Source organism: Myripristis murdjan, chromosome 18 (genome assembly GCF_902150065.1).
Source record: "Myripristis murdjan chromosome 18, fMyrMur1.1, whole genome shotgun sequence".
NCBI classification, from domain to species: domain Eukaryota; kingdom Metazoa; phylum Chordata; class Actinopteri; order Holocentriformes; family Holocentridae; genus Myripristis; species Myripristis murdjan.
The window spans coordinates 12,858,554-12,876,401 of NC_043997.1; the positions used below are offsets into that span (position 1 = coordinate 12,858,554).

General features: G+C 40.5%; 2 protein-coding genes across 2 annotated transcripts; one reads left to right on the plus strand and one right to left on the minus strand.

Moving 5' to 3' along the window:
* Positions 1 to 23: 23 nt before the first annotated feature.
* Positions 24 to 2,781, minus strand: nedd8 (NEDD8 ubiquitin like modifier). Its single transcript, XM_030076734.1, has 4 exons — positions 2,560 to 2,781; positions 2,366 to 2,413; positions 2,172 to 2,254; positions 24 to 1,336 (listed from the first exon to the last, which is right to left on the minus strand). Exons 1-4 carry the CDS (start codon positions 2,575 to 2,577, stop codon positions 1,201 to 1,203), a joined length of 285 nt encoding a protein of 94 aa, XP_029932594.1. The 5' UTR covers positions 2,578 to 2,781; the 3' UTR covers positions 24 to 1,200.
* A 617-nt stretch (positions 2,782 to 3,398) lies between these two features.
* gmpr2 (guanosine monophosphate reductase 2) lies at positions 3,399 to 10,381 on the plus strand. The gene is made up of 10 exons (XM_030076774.1): positions 3,399 to 3,472; positions 4,605 to 4,714; positions 4,799 to 4,918; positions 6,136 to 6,219; positions 6,333 to 6,506; positions 6,641 to 6,722; positions 7,321 to 7,427; positions 7,739 to 7,781; positions 7,876 to 8,035; positions 8,693 to 10,381. The coding sequence occupies exons 2-10, from the start codon at positions 4,628 to 4,630 to the stop codon at positions 8,880 to 8,882; spliced, it is 1,047 nt and encodes a 348-aa protein (XP_029932634.1). The 5' UTR covers positions 3,399 to 3,472; positions 4,605 to 4,627; the 3' UTR covers positions 8,883 to 10,381.
* Positions 10,382 to 17,848: the final 7,467 nt, after the last annotated feature.

Sequence of the window (17,848 nt, forward strand, 5' to 3'; positions counted from 1 at the left end):
TTGAGCGAGAGGAGCAGGAGTGACACATTTGTGATTATTAAGTTTATTCTACTGACACAGTAATCCACAGCATTAGTCAGTTTCAAACATTTTCACATACTCTTGTATACACCGTCAACTTAAAATCTCTGGAGGGACGTAGGGGATATGGGTGCTAGTTTGACAGCATTTACAGATGTTGAAATTAACAGTTGCTTGCTTCATCTCACAATGAAAAGAAAAAAAAATCACTTAGCACTACGTTTTCAGAGATTTACACAGGGCACATTCCTTGTCACCTCACAATACTGAAGTGATGCCGGCAGAGCACAGCGGCCTGCAAGCTGGGATTCAAACAAAATGATGCCATACGACACATTATGAGCTCAGCATTTATTCAGCTACGCAGCTTTTAAAACGAAGCAAATAATAACGTTACATGATTCAAAATTAGCGGGATGAGGTTTTTCCCCACTTTGCAATGCATTTGCTTGTTTTATAGATATAGATAGTTGTAAATCCTGTTGAACATGCCCTTAACTTTTTCACAAATCTGGGTATGGGACAAGAGAAAATGACTTGTGATATGCTGATATACCCAGAGGTCAAAGATAATTATCTAGAAAAAAAAAGAAAACAGGGGCAACTTGAAGAGGAGAATGACACACAACCCTGGTCTCATGACGTGCCTCAGCAGCAGGAACAAAAAAACTGAACTGGAATCTGTGTCAAAAGGCAAAGACTGCATGTTTCCCTAAAGCATCTTGGTGCTGTTTCGTCTCTGCTCCACTGTGAGCCAGTGGAACAGAGACCACCTCTGCGGAAAAAACGCAGCCTTGACTTGAACATTAGAGCTTTCAGCGACAGCCACCTTAGCTCTGCAGTGCCACCTCAAAGCCGCTGATTTCTTTCGATTTGTGAGTTACTTTGTATTTTCTGCCAGCCCGACTTTAGCATGTGACGTTTCTCAGTGTGGAAAAGGCTGTAAACACAATGTTATAGAGAGGGAGGAAAGTGTCACACATTTACAGCCAACATGATATTGGCTAGAGGGGAGAGGCGGCAACTTGGCTGCTGTGAGTAAAACCTGATCAAACTCCTTTTCGATAGCTCTGTGTTGCCTACAGTGCAGCCAGGCGACCCGACAGGCCGGCTGAAGGCTGTAGCTGCAGTGTTTCCAATCGATGTAGGCGAATGCTAAGGCAAGTTTGGTCATGGCGGCTACAACACAGGCTTGGAGCAGAGGCTTCTGGGACGGCCGAGGGACTGTCCTCCACCTCCTCCTCGGAGAGCGAGGACCAGATGGAGGACGGAGCCGCCCTGGATCTTATAGTCTGCTGCCGTTTTCTCATCGTTCCTGAGAACAGAGAGGGGGGATGTGCTGGATGAGAGCTTGTGATATGTGCTTCCTGTGCTGTTAAACAATAAAGCTGTAAAATATTCCATATACACAGACAGCAGAAATTTTGCACTGTAACTGTCACTGTCAAGTCCTCTACAACACATATCACAATACATGACTCATGATATAGCTTGTATCATGACACACTGCAGTTCTTTTTTCACTGCAATTCTCTCACAAAAGGTATAAACCTACCTTAAACCTCCTATTGTCTGTGGGATTTGACCCCATTCAATGTTTAATGTCTATAAATACATGATTTAACATCATTTTTTGTTTGCTTTCCTCTTCATATTTAATGAGGACAACTGGATAAACACAAAATTTAAAATGATTTGTTTTCAAAATCCTGTGCACATTTTGTGTTTCATTGGAGTCAATTTGACACCTGGTGGTCAACAAGAAACACAAGGCACTTGACACATAACCTCAGGTAACAATTCTTATTATAATAATTTCCTGGAGGTTTAGATTACCGATGTCAAACTGACCCCAAATGATAAAAAAGTTCCTAAAGTTGAAGATAACAGGACGGTTAAAATACACCCTAATGTGCAATAACTTGGTAGATAAAAGATTACATATATACCTAATAAAATCGGTGACAAACTGACTCAAATTTAATCCAAAATTCCCACTAAAATTTATCAAAACAGCATTAGCACAATGCAGTTAAAAGTGTGCACTAAAATTATATCACAGCATTAAGGTATAACACTTTTTAACAGAAGAAGAGGCTTACTATATTCACTTCCTAAATTCATATCTATGTGTAGTATTTGAGCCTTACATTTGTTTTCCACTGTAGATGAGCCTCTGCTGCTGGGGAGGGATCCCCTCTTTCTCCTCCACCCTCTCTTTAATCCGCTCCACCTGCATGGAAACACACACAACATGTCACATTCAGACACACACACACACACTGACCCTGAGGTTATCATCAACACAGGACAACTGAATCAGACTGTTTTTCCAGAAATATACCTTATCTGTGGGCTCTATGTCAATCTCTATCTCCTTGCCAGTGAGGGTCTGTGAATGAAGGGACAAAGTGTACTCTAGTATTTAACAAATTGACAACCATTAGCATTTACAAGCTCTGAATCTCGTTTTGGATATTGCTTGCACTGTTAAAATGGTTGGCTGAAGCACACAGACGGTGGGTTGGCTTTCCCTACCTTTACTTTTATCAGCATGCTGGCTTTCCTCTGCTCCTCACCACATTCACTGAAGTGACTCCGTCGTGTTAATGTGTTTTATGAATTAATGGCGTATCCAGCGGCGGGTTGAACAATATTTGAATGCCCTAATTTGGCTGGGAAATCTGATATTTCTTCCTTTCCCCCCTAAAAAAAAATAAAAAATTCAATGGGTGTTCCTGTGTGTCTTAAGGACTCCCGCCGTCACTTTGGCTGCATCACAAAGGTTCCGCTACTTTTTTTTTTTTTATTATTATTATTTTTTTTTATTTCCGAGCGGCGGTTTGGTGCCGTTGCCCTCACAAATTAAACATGTCTCAAATTAAAAAAAAAAAAAAAAAAAAAAAAAAAATCTTAAAATGACCCACATATAGTTACACAGTAATTCAAGGAGAAGGTTTTTTTTTTTTTTAAATCAGTTTCCCCAATCTTTATTGAAAACACATTTAAATTACAAATATTTCATACGTTGTCAATATAATTTCCAATGAAACGAGTAGAAATTAAAATAAATAAAAGTCAAAGAAAAAAATATAAAAACAATCGATATAATATAAAAATGAATATAAAATGAATGCAGAAAAAAATACAACGCCTAAGTATTCAATCATTTACGCAACAACGTAAACATTTTTTTTTTTTTTTTTTTTTTAAGGAGAAGGTTTTTGAAAGGTTTTTGAAAGAGTGAATTTATCTTTTACGACGTCAGCGCGTTGACGTAAATCGAGCCGTGTTGTTTGTAGTTTTTGTGAGCTTGTAACGGTCGGAATGACGCCGCACAAAAACTACAAAAGCAGGGCTCGCAGTCAGGTCCGCCTCTGTAAAACCTCCCGGCTCGGATTCAATCAGAGGAAGCTGCACTCCACATAAACGCTGTCATACATCCCTGAAGGTAAAAAGCTTTCTATCATTCCCCGAACATAAAACATAATTTTGCATCTCTGCCGAACGAGTATGCTAAGCTTTAAGATTTCACCAAGCTAACCGGCCGCTAGCTTTGAGGAAGGGCAGTGTGGCGTTTCATAACCTTGAGTTTTGACAGGACGTGTTTGCTAACGTCTGCTAACATATGTGTCGAGCTGAAAAACACGCTAAAGCAATGATTTTCTCATCTCTGTGCAGCGCTTAAAGTAAAGGGCATTAATAATGTGGTGTTTTCAAGCAGCTGGCGTTGTTACAGTTGGACATAATGGTAATTACATTGTCGTTGGTTTAAAATCTTCCTCTTTTTCTTTTGTGGTGGAGTGACCCTTATTCCATGCAAGGCTGCAGCTTGTTAATGACAGTGTGAATTTGTATGACTCCATGTTTTGATAAGTTCTGTGCAGAGATGGGGACTTGAGTCATTGCGACTTGGACTCAAGTCGACTCGAGTCACTGTTTTAATGACTTGTGACTTGACTTGACAAAAAAATAAAAAACTTGAGACTTGACTTGGGCTTGGAAGTTTAAGACTCGGGACTTGACTCGACTTGAGACACGATGACTTGAATGACTTGATTGTTGTTCATTTCATGTTTTCAGTTTCAATATAAAATATAAAATAAATATCTCTAGCCTGGAATATTACCCGGTATACGAGTGTTGTAATGACTGGATGACAACACTGTCAATCAGTTACTAATATCTTATATTTTCTCTTTATTAAGACCGGATTCTGCAGGTAAGATTGTAATAATGTGACTTGACTTGGATTTGACTTGATCTATTACAGGACTTGACTTGACTTGACATGCCCAAGAAAAAATTACTTGGGACTTACTTGAGACTTGAAAGTTAAGACTTGAACTTACTTGAGACTTGAAGGTTAAGACTTGAGACTTACTTGAGACTTGCACATGGGTGACTTAATCCCATCTCTGGTTCTGTGTGTATGAGTGTGTATGTGTGTTTATATGGGTTGGGTGGGGGTTTTAACACAGAGTGAGAGAGACAATTCAAAAGTACCATTCTGACCTTTGACCTCCCCTCTCTCGCTGACACAGTCACATTCCAGGATAAACACTGTTTCCTCTTTTTCACAGTAGCGGCCCAACCTGTTGCCGGCATGCCTCGCATTGAGAATGACATCAAGCTCGACTTCAAGGATGTGCTTCTGCGGCCGAAGAGGAGCACGCTCAAGTCTCGGAGTGAGGTAGAGAACTAATGTTTTCATTCTGCGCGTGATTTACCGAAGTCGCCAGTGTATTCCAAGTTTACATCTCCCGTGCTCTCCTAGGTAGACCTGATGAGGAGCTTCACCTTTAGGAACTCCAAGGGCAGCTACAGAGGGATCCCCATCATCGCTGCCAACATGGACACTGTGGGGACCTTTGAGATGGCCCTGGCCTTGCACCAGGTAACATACGCATGTTATGAGATGTGTTATTTCACAGAGAGCTGCACAGTCCTTTTTAAATTTTGCAGTTGTTTTATCTATTTTCACACTTTCTCTTGTAAAAGAAAAAAAAAATCTGAACTTTGAGATACGTTTTGACAGAGGGACAAGTGATTGAAGTGGTCAGCACTAGATAACTCTACAAATAAAGTTAGGTCTGAATTCAATCATTTAAACTTATACCTACTAATACACTGACAATCAGGTTTCTACTTACTTTCCCAATGTATGGATCACAACCAAGAGGTAATCAAGCCTAACCTAATTAAACGTCTAAGTCTCTCTTATCCTCTTAAAACTCAGTAGAGGTAATGAACTGGAATTGTCATTTTGTATGTAAAACTATAGCAGTGTCAATTAATAGACTATTACACAACATCCATTTTGACATGAAATAGCAGGATAAACACAGGTGTTAATGACGACATTTATGGAGGTTTTGCCCCATTGAGGTTTAACAGAGACAGGGGCCTGCTGTTTTTCATGCTGGTTCACTGGAAAGGCTCTGATACCCTGAAATGGAACAGAAACTTAATTAACTAATTTCATGTCAAAATGGCTGCTGTGAACTGGCTAGAAAACAGACAATCTGCAGCCTTTGTAAAACCAGTCGCTTAAGGACCATAGGACCATATTTTGTTTAATGTAAGAATGTAAGTACAATGAATCATAGACAAAGGTATTTGCCAAAGTATTATTTAAACTGCCCATCTATGCTTGGATTTATTTTGTTATTACAATCACATAAGCCAAAAGTTATTTGTTAACTTGGTGTCTTTTTGAAGAATGTCCTTCCTGTGTTTAACTAACATTTGTTGAACTTTAGCCATGCCGTGTGCCATGATTTTGTCACTATATGTGATCATGATCTTAACTAAATTAACTAAAGTAAGAACAAGGTGTATTTCTGTAGGCATTTCAGAGTTTTAAACTAATTCTTATAATATCATGAGAGAGTAGAAATAGAAAATAGACTTCAAGGTAGGGTTTGAAATCAGCGTCCCCAAGCTTGAAGGAGCCCAGCAAAAAGGAGAGATAATACTGTAGTAAATCTGTTGCATGAGGCTGTTAAGCGGCCTAAAATTTCCAGCAATGTCCCTGGATCGCAGTGAGATATCTGTAACATTTCTCTGCACAAACAGCCTGATCAGTCCGGTGCTCTCTCTCTCGTCCACTAGTTCACTCTCTTCACCACAATCCACAAACATTACTCTCTGGATGACTGGAAGGAGTTTGCAGCAAAGCACCCAGAATGCATAGAGGTACTTTAAGTTTAAATTCTTCACATTATCCTCATATTTGATGGGTTTACTGTTTGCGGTGTTTGCGTTGAGTGGACTCTCTTTCTCTCCCTCTCTCTGCCTGTGTCTCTCAGAGTGTGGCAGTGAGCACAGGGACCGGCGACTGCGACTTCGACAAGATTTCGGCCATCTTGGCTGCGGTGCCCCAGCTGCAGTACATCTGTGTAGATGTGGCTAACGGCTACTCCGAACACTTTGTCCACTTTGTCAAAGACGTCAGGCAGAAGTTCCCCTCACACACTATCATGGTCAGCGACTGGCTGGTTTGCCAACTTTACCTTTTGACTCGGGTGGAACGAATATGTTTTGTTTGTTTGTTTGTTTTTTTATTTTAGCTTTCTCGGGGGATAAAATCATCTTCCATTTTCATTATTTTGCTCAGGCGGGAAACGTGGTGACAGGAGAGATGGTGGAGGAGCTGATCCTGGCTGGTGCTGACATCATCAAAGTAGGCATCGGACCAGGTGATCACAGCATACCTCTCAGTAACATGCATAATGGCATGGTACATAATAGCTCACATACAGCCCGCAAAACATGTTATTCCACCTTCAACTCATGCACATGTCCACTGTGACTTTAAAATAAGCCACAGAGTGATCTCAGTGCTCCACCACCACAGCTTGAGATCTAATAATATACGTAGTTCACGGATATTCATGAACTTAGAGTTTGGCTTTCTGTACAAAATCCTACTAAATGTTCTTTGGCCATTACTTTGATTACACTTGATTTATAGGATGATGTTTAGAAGTTACTAACCTGGGTGAAACAGCAAATAATCCTTAGCATTTGTTTTAATGGAGTATTACATCAGCCAGGTTTTACTCCATTGGAACAATTCAGTCATCAGGTTTGCTCTCACTCTCAGTGAAGTACAGACACTACACTAACTTTCAAATGCTTTCCTGTGGCTGGCGAGACTTTTTGGTAGCCATTATATTGTACTGCATGACAAACCCCACCCATTTACAATAGACAAAACAAGCACAATGTTTGCCAATCCTGTTTCACCGCAGTCTGTTAAACAGTCTTATGACTTCCATGTGTGCTCCCCCCCAGGCTCTGTGTGCACCACTCGCAAGAAGACCGGGGTGGGTTACCCCCAGCTGAGCGCTGTGATTGAGTGTGCAGATGCAGCCCATGGTTTGGGTGGCCACATCATCTCTGTAAGTGTCTTTGCTCAATAAAATAACCTTTCATTGTTTTCCAGCATAAACATAAAATGCTTAGAGAAACACATCCTGTCCCAAGCTATCATCTCCTTGCACCAGATAATGCTCATGTGATGAATGTCTCTAGCTAGTTCATCTATACTATACATGAGCTTTTCTGGGATACACAGTTGCCATTCTTCTACATTAGGCTGTAATAATAAACCTCACCAAATATGTGCAAAACATAACAGTGCTCTCACAGTATGTCTTTTGATAATTTCTTCTCCATTATTCAACTCCAAATTCCTTTGTATTTCATGCAGGATGGAGGGTGCACTTGCCCAGGAGATGTCTCGAAGGCTTTCGGTACATTTTGCACTCTAATTAAAAAACAAAACACACATCCTTCAACACAGTTTCTCGATATATCCCGGCCTCTCTTTATTTCTGTGTGACTCAGGTGCGGGAGCAGACTTTGTGATGCTAGGTGGTATGCTGGCTGGCCACTCGGAGAGCGGGGGCAACGTCATTGAGAAGAATGGAAAGAAATACAAGCTGTTCTATGGGATGAGCTCTGATACAGCGATGAAGAAACATGCTGGGGGCGTGGCTGAGTACAGGTCAGACAGAGAGATGCAGTGTTACACATTTATTCTGCTAGATAAGTGATAAAATCTGGTTTTAGGGTCTCTTTTTGGGAGAATGGGCAATTAGTAAAAGTTTACTTTGACATTTTAAGCTTTAGCTGATGTAGAAACTTCATAACCAGTTGTAATATATAATGATTTACCATCTTCTTGAAGTTACAGATGGGTTACCAGAAGGTGGCAGTTAGTTGAGTGTGTTTATTGTTATTAGTATGTTTGAGAGGTCAGTGATGGTAATTATGAGGCATTCGAGGAAACACCTCACAGATCATTCAGGCCCTTTTGTCCCATTTTTATCTGGTCATTGTTTTATAGTTTGCCCTCTATGGCTTTTCTACTGGTCATGAATCACTGGGCTGAGCTGTAATTTCCATGTAAACTTGCCCTTTATTACAAAGCTGTGTAATATTTTGGCTTTTTCAACAGTTGTACATTAAAAAATATTTAGTATTGTTTGCCTGACCTATCTGATAGGGTGGATACCTGACTGGTGAGGTGCTTGAAGGGGCAGGTGAACAATGCACAGGTTCAAATGGTGATCACTGTTGAGGGGGGGCACAGAACATGTTTGTCTTGGAGCTCCTAGAAGGACAGTCCTGGTATCTCCTTTTCTCTTTTGCCCCCACCCAGAGCCTCTGAAGGGAAGACAGTTGAAGTTCTTTACAAAGGACCGGTGGACGTGACGATACGAGACATCCTGGGTGGGGTTCGCTCCACCTGCACCTACGTGGGGGCAGCCAAGCTGAAGGAGCTGAGCCGCAGGACAACCTTCATCAGGGTCACCCAGCAGCTCAACACTGTCTTCGGTAACGACAGCTAAGCCCCAGGCCGGTTCTGGGGCTTGCCTGGTTCACGTGTAAGGATGAGTCTGCAACTTTTTTGTACCGGTTAGTCCAAGCACATCAGGGTACGTGCTTGGTTGGATGAAGTCTAAGTAAAGCAAGTAAACCTACACACCTACCTACATGTTAGGCATTTGTATTTGCTGGCAGTGTTTTGTGCCACTTGCACCCTCATCAAGTCGGGTTTGTGACCTGGCCTTAAAAATGTCTAACCTGTAGATAAGAGTGTGAGTTTACTTTACCTACTGAGTCTGCAACGCTGCTGTGTCTGACACTCAGATGTCAGACACACACACACACACATTTGTTACTTATAGATAAAAAATTTGGTTTTAGCTTATTTGACTATCAGGTTCAATGCAAGTTTGAGTTTTTGCACTCTAACTCTGAGTTGCTTTAACTCTTCAGATGATATTTATTTGAGGCAAGTCACAAACTGTTACCAGGATCAGTGTGATAATGCCAGAGCTACTGCAACATCACTCTCCAATGTAGTCAGTTCCTGCTCTTGGCCTGCCTTCCACGTCTTATCATTCCAATCTGAACTCTCTTTCAAGCTTAATCTTTTCTTTTTCTTGCATTCACTTTTGTTTTCCAGGCATCTCATCACACACCACAAACAGTATATCCATTACAACATAGTTCTGGACTGACATTATAAGCCTTTGTCACCCAAAACCAAAATCCTTACAAATGTCTTAAATTGTTTAGAAAAACTAAACATGTATGCAACTTTAGTGGCCATTACTGAGATAGTTTAATACTTTAAACATTCACTGGTTAAGTTTTGCACTTTAATGATTTATATGTTTAAATAGTATTTTATATTCAGTTTCCCTTCACTACAATGTTAATGTTGAACTGTATGAAAATATAATAGAAACTTGACACAATCTGACAAGCAACAGTGTTTGACACCACTGTGACATGCACTGTCTCTAATATGTGTACTTTTACCTAAATGTTTTATTAATTGGTAGGCCATTTTACCTACCAAACTAAGGAGGAATTATGTTGGGATCATTGCATTAAAAAATTGTCAACAGAGGACAGTGTTAGACTACCTCTACAGTTGTAAACGGTTGTAATCACAGTGAAAATTTGTATCCTTGGATATTTGCAGTTTTTCTGTCCTCAAGCTGCTCCAGATGGATACCAGAGTTCATGTGGGTTTAGTTTAAGGATATACACAAAATCGGTTAATATAGATTCATCAGTGGTTATTATGTGCTTATACCTCTTGCTTACCAGTATCATTCACTGAAGAGATTTTGTACGATTTGGTATGGTTTCCCTTCATTCACTGTGTCTTTGTAGTTATTATCCCTTTTCAAACTTTTTTCTGTATCATTTTATACTGACGTTACATTGACGGTAATTTTTATGAAAGGTGGACCATGGTCAAATGATACATTCTGTTCTTGTGTTACTTCACATGTGTTCAGTCTCATCATTAATAATAAAAAAAACATTCCATATAAAATCTTAAAGTTGTATTTACTTTTTGATCATCTGCAATAATTGTCCAACACAAACACATTTAATTGTTACCACTCTGATAACTTGACTGTAAAACATCAGATATTTTGTACTTGATACACAAAGATATTTATAAGAATGAGTTAGCACTGAGCATTCATGACCAGTAGGTGGAGACAATACCTTGGACTTGTCGATAAGAGAAACCATATTACAACTCTGAAAGAATCACATGACATAGTTGTGTGCTTTAAAAAAAAATCATTAACAAAAATCACATGCTTAATGTATAATATTGTGCATGCTCAAAATGCTCAAAGCATACTTTTTTAGAGCTATGCATGTACAAGGCTAAAGAGGAGACAGCAGCTTAACACTAAACAAATAAAGTTATGGTGAGAAAATATGCCTATTACTGATTTTTAGCTTTGCAGAGTAAATATAATCATTTAAAGGGAGATGCATGTTGAGCATTTAAGTACAGACACTCTGCCTGACCTTTACAGAAGTTCACAAAGAACCTCTGTGATGTATGGGTCACCAATAACCCTGCCACAGGAACAAGAAGACACGGAAAACTTGGAGTAATGATATCCTCCTTGACTGTATTCTTTGCTGGTTTCCTTATAAACCTTCCCACATGAGCACTTCCACTGTTGCCGGGTCATTTCAGAGGAGCGATTCCCATGATTTGGGGCTTTTTCCTGCTCAAAGTGAACAAAAGGGAATAATTCCCAGTTGTTGAGGCTCACGTTTATTGTGAGTATTTTGGTCCTCTGGTGCTGGCCGATCCTACTGAAGAAGGATAATGAGGAAGCAGCAAAATTCCAGATCACTTCCACTTTTTGGGGTCGGGGTGTTTCCTCAGCTCCATTTTCACCTCGAGGGTTGATCACCTGAGAGGACACACAGGTTTTTTTCTCTGTTTTTTTTTCCTGAAACCCAGAGCTTGTTTCTCCAAAATTCCTTGATACAACAGTATCAGAATTCACATCATAGTCTGTCGTGAGAGAGCTCAGCTGGTTACCTTGGCAGCACAGTCCATACACATGTCCAACTTTGAGGTTCTCTGCAGATTCTTTGTCACACAGTCCTACAGTCTAGTCACAGTCATTGGAGAGGCTGACCATCCATCGGAAAAGACCACATCCAGCATGCACACTCTTGATTCGAAGAGTGCGGGGAGACAAGTGCCCCAACCAGCGACTGTAGAAGACTTTCCTGTGGTCCTTTGACAGTGACACAGGAGCTCCCAAAGTGTGGGGGTCAAAGGTCAGGTCTGAGCTGGTACTGAAGGCTTCATTGTGGTTCTCTGGGTCGACCAGAGTGAGCAAGGAACCCCATAACTCGACTGCTTGTCCAACCATCTTTTCACCACCTTCCCTGAGCTCCTGAACCAGTTTGTCACGATCCTCACCAGGCTCCAAACCCTTTCTCAGATCCACAGCCTTAGCCTTCTCAAGATCCTGATGTACCTGAGAATACATCTGCAGGAAACGGAAGGTGTCAATCTCTGTCTTTGCAGCTTGTATGCTGCTCTTGCTGGTTTTGATGGACACCATACGAGCAGAGACAGAACTCTGGACACTGGTCAAGGAAATGTCACGCAAGCTGTTCACCGCCTCAATGAGACGCACGCTGGAGGGACCCAACTTCTCCCTTTCAGCTTTCTCCCACTTTTCCAGACTCACATTCTCATCATCGGTTTTTTCCAAAGCCTGCTGCTCAGTGTTGAGCTTTTCCATGAGCTCTTTGTGAGCTGTGGAGAAGGTCTTCATGTTGTGCAGACGGTGCTGGTCCTCAATGGCACAGGAAACACACACACAGGTCAGATCATCCAAACAGTAGTACTCCAGCACTTTGCCATGTTGGGGGCATTTAGTTCCACTTAGCCCAGCAGCGCCTGCAGCCATAGGCTCAGTCAGAGGGTGAGTTTGCAGCAGCACAGGGGTGGTCAGGTGGGCCTGGAGGTGCTGGACACACATGGAGATCTCGCACTTCATGCAGGTCTTGCGTGCAGGTTTCCTGTCCTCAATGCACATGTCACAAAGGATGGCTTGCTGCTGGTTGTCTTGTGGATTGCCAGACATTTTCTCAAATCCTGGAAGTTCCAAAAAATTCCTGATTTAATTTCTTAAGTATTGTTTTATGTTGAATCCTCAGGTTTCCCTTTATCTGACTTTACAGAAGATTTCTTCTCAACAAACTGCAGAAATTGCTAGTAGTTGTTCACTTGTCTCTGTCACTTCGTCTCTGGTCTGAAAGACTGTGATCTCCTGTCCACGCCCAGCAATTTTATTTCCTGATAGATTAAACTGTAACTTCTAATACTAATGTGGAAGCGTGTTGCACTGTGGGGCATGTTTTATTTGCAGTCTGCAGAGAGACCTATTTGTTCTCTTGAAGACTTTGCCCTGAATATTTTCTCCTGACTACAGTTATGGTTAGGTTCATGGTAAGGGTTGTCCGACAAGTGCCAATGCCAAGGAGCACTGAAGCTGCTCTGGTGGCTTGTGGTGGCCTAGGACCTTATTTAGAACCTTTAAGTTGGATTTTCCTTTAATTTATTACCTGCCTGTAGCTGTCTCAGTAATTTTCAAGCTCTTGGCATGTCTGTCATCTTTGATCATTCTAATGTAAAGTTTCTTTAGAGCTTCATTTTTTGTAATTTCTAAAAGTCACTTTTATTTCTAGGCCTCTCACCACAGAGCTATCAAAATGTATCTTCTTATTCAAATAACTAAAATTTATATTGGGACAAATGAATGTGGAAACTTGTCTGTAAAGTCCAATGCGTCCATAGCAATGAAACGCTGTAGTCACTAATTATAGCAGGCATTATCAAATTTACATATTTACAGTTCTTCTGTCCTCTCGCTGCTCCTGATGGATCACACATTTTATGTGGGTTTAGTTTAGGAGAAAATACTACTGATTAATATGGAATCATCCTAATTCCTGCCAGTACCACTGAAAAGTTTTTTCACCTTTTGATATGGTTTCACTTCACTCAGTGTCACTGTGTAGGTATTTTGTTTCAAACTGTTGTTGGTTTTGCTGATTGTTTTACATTGTAACACTGATGTGGATGTGATAATCGCAGCAATGTTTTTGATGGCAACACATCCATTCAAATATTGTATGCAGTTTTTGTGTCATCTTTTTATTACTTTCCTCACAATTCTTTAATCCAATAAAAAAAAAAAAGGCATCTCATATAATATGATGTAGTTTTGCTGACACCTTTATTCTTGAATATATCTTCCAATATCTGTACCAACAGACACAAAGGCTCCTTCACCAGTTAACATTTGTCACAATATGCAGCAATTAGTCTTCATGGCCAGTAGGTGGAGACAACCACTTTAGACTGGTAAGAGGAAAACACATTACTGTACAAAGCGCCATGTCACTCACTTCTCTGTATTCAAAACATCATCAGTAACAAAGATTATCATGATTTCATCTCAATGGAATGAAAAGATATTTGACCATGTTGCACTGTCTGTAGTGATGGTTACTGTGTAGCCTGACGGTGTATATGGCTAAATGAGTCAAAGCATAATGTTTGGGATCTATGCACTGAGAAGACTAAATATTCATAAGACAGTTCAGTACAAAGCAATGACATTTATCATCCTCCAGTGAAAGCAAAGTATTACATGCATTTTGAAGCTATGAATAATAATTAGCAATGAGTAAATGGGGCGTAAATGCAGGCTAAGCACTAAAGCATAGATAATCTGACCATTACAGAAGTTCACAAAGAAGCTTTGTGATGCACGGACCACCAATGATTCCTCCACAGAAACAAGCGGTCTGGGGAAATTTTGAGTACTGGTACCGTCCATCAGTGTAGTTGTGTCCTTGGTCAGTGTAACTCTTCCCACATGAGCACTTCCATTGCTGTTGCTGCATAAAACCAGGGTTCTGGGCTGTTCCTTGTTCAAACTTAACAAAAGGGAATAAGTCCTGGCTGTTGCGGTTCAACTTTATTGTGAGTATTTCTGTTCTCTGGTGGTAGCCGATCCTGCTGAAGAGGGATAATGAGGACACAGCAAAGTTCCAGAGCGCTTCCACTTCTCGGGGTTGGGGCATCTCCTCAGCTCCATTTTTACCTGGAAATGTGATGAATTCAGAGAAAACAGTGACTTTTTTCTCTGAATCGGCCCCATCTGTATCAGGCATCTCACAGGCTGTTGTGAGAGAGCTCAGTTGGTTACCTTGGCAGCACAGTCCATACACATGTCCATTTTGCAGGTTATTTACATATTCTTCATCACATAAACCTATGGTCCAGTCATATTCACCGGAAAGGAAGACCATCCATCTCTGAACATTAGAGTCAGGCTCAACACTCTGGATTCGAAGAATGTGGGGAGACAATTGCCCAAACCAACTACTGTAGAACACTTTCTTGTGATCCTCAGACAGCGACATGGCAGCTCCCAAAGTCTGGGGGTCAAAGGTCAGGTCTGAGCTGGTAGTGAAGGCTTCACTGTGGTTCTCTGGGTCGACCAGAGTGAGCAAGGAACCCCATAACTGGACTGCTTGTCCAACCATCTTTTTACCACCTTGCCTGAGCTCCTGAACCAGTTTGTCACGATCCTCACCAGGCTCCAAACCCTTTCTCAGATCCACAGCCTTAGCCTTCTCAAGATCCTGATGTACCTGAGAATACATCTGCAGGAAACGGAAGGTGTCCTTCTCTTTCTTAGCAGCTTGTATGCTGCTCTTGCTGGTTTTGACGGACACCATACGAGCAGAGACAGAACTCTGGACACTGGTCAAGGAAATGTCACGCAAGCTGTTCACAGCCTCGATGAGACGCACGCTGGAGGGACCCAACTTCTCCCTTTCAGCTTTCTCCCACTTTTCCAGACTCACATTCTCATCATCGTTTTTTTCCAAAGCCTGCTGCTCAGTGTTGAGCTTTTCCATGAGCTCTTTGTGAGCTGTGGAGAAGGTCTTCATGTTGTGCAGACGGTGCTGGTCCTCAATGGCACAGGAAACACACACACAGGTCAGATTGTCCAAACAGTAGTACTCCAGCACTTTGCCATGTTGGGGGCATTTAGTTCCACTTAGCCCAGCAGCGCCTGCAGCCATAGGCTCAGTCAGAGGGTGAGTTTGCAGCAGCACAGGGGTGGTCAGGTGGGCTTGGAGGTGCTGGACACACATGGAGATCTCGCACTTCATGCAGGTCTTGCGTGCAGGTTTCCTGTCCTCAATGCACATGTCACAAAGAACGGCTTGCTGCTGGTTGTCTTGTGGATTGCCAGACATTTTCTCAAATGCTGGAGGTTCCAAAAAATTCTTGATTAAATTTCTTTAGTATTGTTTTATGTTGAATCCTCAGGTTTCCCTTTATCTGACTTTACAGAAGATTTCTTCTCAACAAACTGCTGAAATTGCTAGTAGTTGTTCACTTGTCACTTCGTCTCTGGTCTGAAAGACTGTGATATCCCACCCGACCCAGCAGTTTCATTTCCTGGGAAATGAAGCAGCAGTAGTGATGTGGATGGCTGCAGAGAGACCTACTTGCTCTCTCAGTAATTCTGCCCTGAATATTGTCTGCAAGGCAGTGTTGCCTTTCTGGCTATGGTTATGGTTAGGATTATGGTATCGATTAGGAAGGGCTGCCTTACAGGCAACTTTAGGGGCAAAAAAGTACTACAGGCAACCCATTTGGTTTCACTGAGGCTCATAAAACATGGGCGTTGCCATTGCTAAAAACTGCGCAACACAGATTGATGCACTGATGCACCCAGTTATGGACAGGCTTAACAAGTAGTGAAGAAAGGGTAAATATGTCAGGCATGTCAGGTTTTCTTGAAAAGGTCTAATTTTGCAATAACATATTTCTACATACATTTATATGTAGACAAATAAAAAAAAATCTTATACTTAGGCGTATATCAACTTTAAAGCTAAATAAATCCTATCTTATATAAACTCTCGGTAAAAAAAACTTTGGATATAGTGAAACTAGGTTCTAATCAACTGCATTCCTGAACAGGGCCCAACCAGAGATTATGAGCCTCATGAAGGCAAATCACTTTGGGCCCCACCACCCCCAACCCTGTACAATCATACATCCAGAACCCAATCAACCTATTCAAAGCCTTAAATGTCTTTACCTTTGCTGGTTTGCAGCTCTAGTCCCAATACTTACTTTCCAAAACTTACTGAAAATGAGCTATGTAAAAAATCTAATAATATGCAAATATGTGTGCAAACTCTTGTGTAAAATGTATTATTTGACCAAAAAAAAAACAAAAAAAAACCTACCTGATACCAACAAAAAACTTAAATCAGCATCACTTGTTCCCTACTCATCATCCAAACAGCTCCTTCTGTCTCTAAGCGCTTCCTCCACTCACACACTCCTCTCTGAGTCCTCTCCAACTACATAAACAGGGCCATGACTCAGCAGTGTACATGAGGCATAGAATATGTGACATGCCCTATGTAATGCCATTAATCATCACAACACATCACATAACTTCAGTTTCTACCATTTTACTTTTATTTTACTTTGATACATTTTATTAACTGTCACTATAATATGTACATACATTTAGCAGTGCCAGACACTGTACTGACTTTAATTTTGTGACAGTAGCATTATGATGGCTAGTATTTTAACACTGATTTGTCACTTTAACAAATTAAATCACACAACCCAAACTGTCTAGAACATAATACCCATCAGGCATATTTTGTCTCAGTTATAGTCAGTTTGTGCAGAAAACAAATTACTTACTTGAATTGTGAGTGAACAAAGTAAGTAAAGCTTTTTTTTAATCTGTCCATTCATTCAATAAAAAAGAATTTCTGAGTTTTTGTTTCTCACAAATTTTTGAGTCAAGTTTTTTTTTTCTTGTAAATTTGTGGTTTTAATCTTGGAAATTCGAGTATTTCCTTGGAGTATTATTTTTTTCTCTTCTTTATTTGATTAAAGTAGATGAAGTGTACATGTTACATAAACTTTTCATAAGAAAAGATTCTGTAACTGCACATCAGTATAAAAACAATATACAAATAAATTCCAGTGAACAACAAGAAACAACTATAACAACAACAAACACCTTCAGGGGCTTTTAACTGGATAAAATTTGAAATGTCTAAGTAATGTAATAGTTTTGCCAATTTGTGATTTCTGAGTTTTAAATTTTCAGGAGTAGTCAAATTTGTTTTGAAATCCGAATCTTTAAAAATGCAAAAGGAGGGTATTGTTTAACATAACAGTCAGCCAAAATAATAACCAAATTAATTATATAAGATTCATCTGCTGAGAAATTGGGGTTGTTAAACATAAGTAATATACATCAGTTTTTGTTGGCATGAAATCTTTGTGTACATTTTTTTTTTTTTTTTTTTTTTGTGAAATTATTCTGTAAATCGAACCAGCAAGAAGTACTAGGAAAACAATCTACAAAGACACGTTTCTCCCCTCACAATC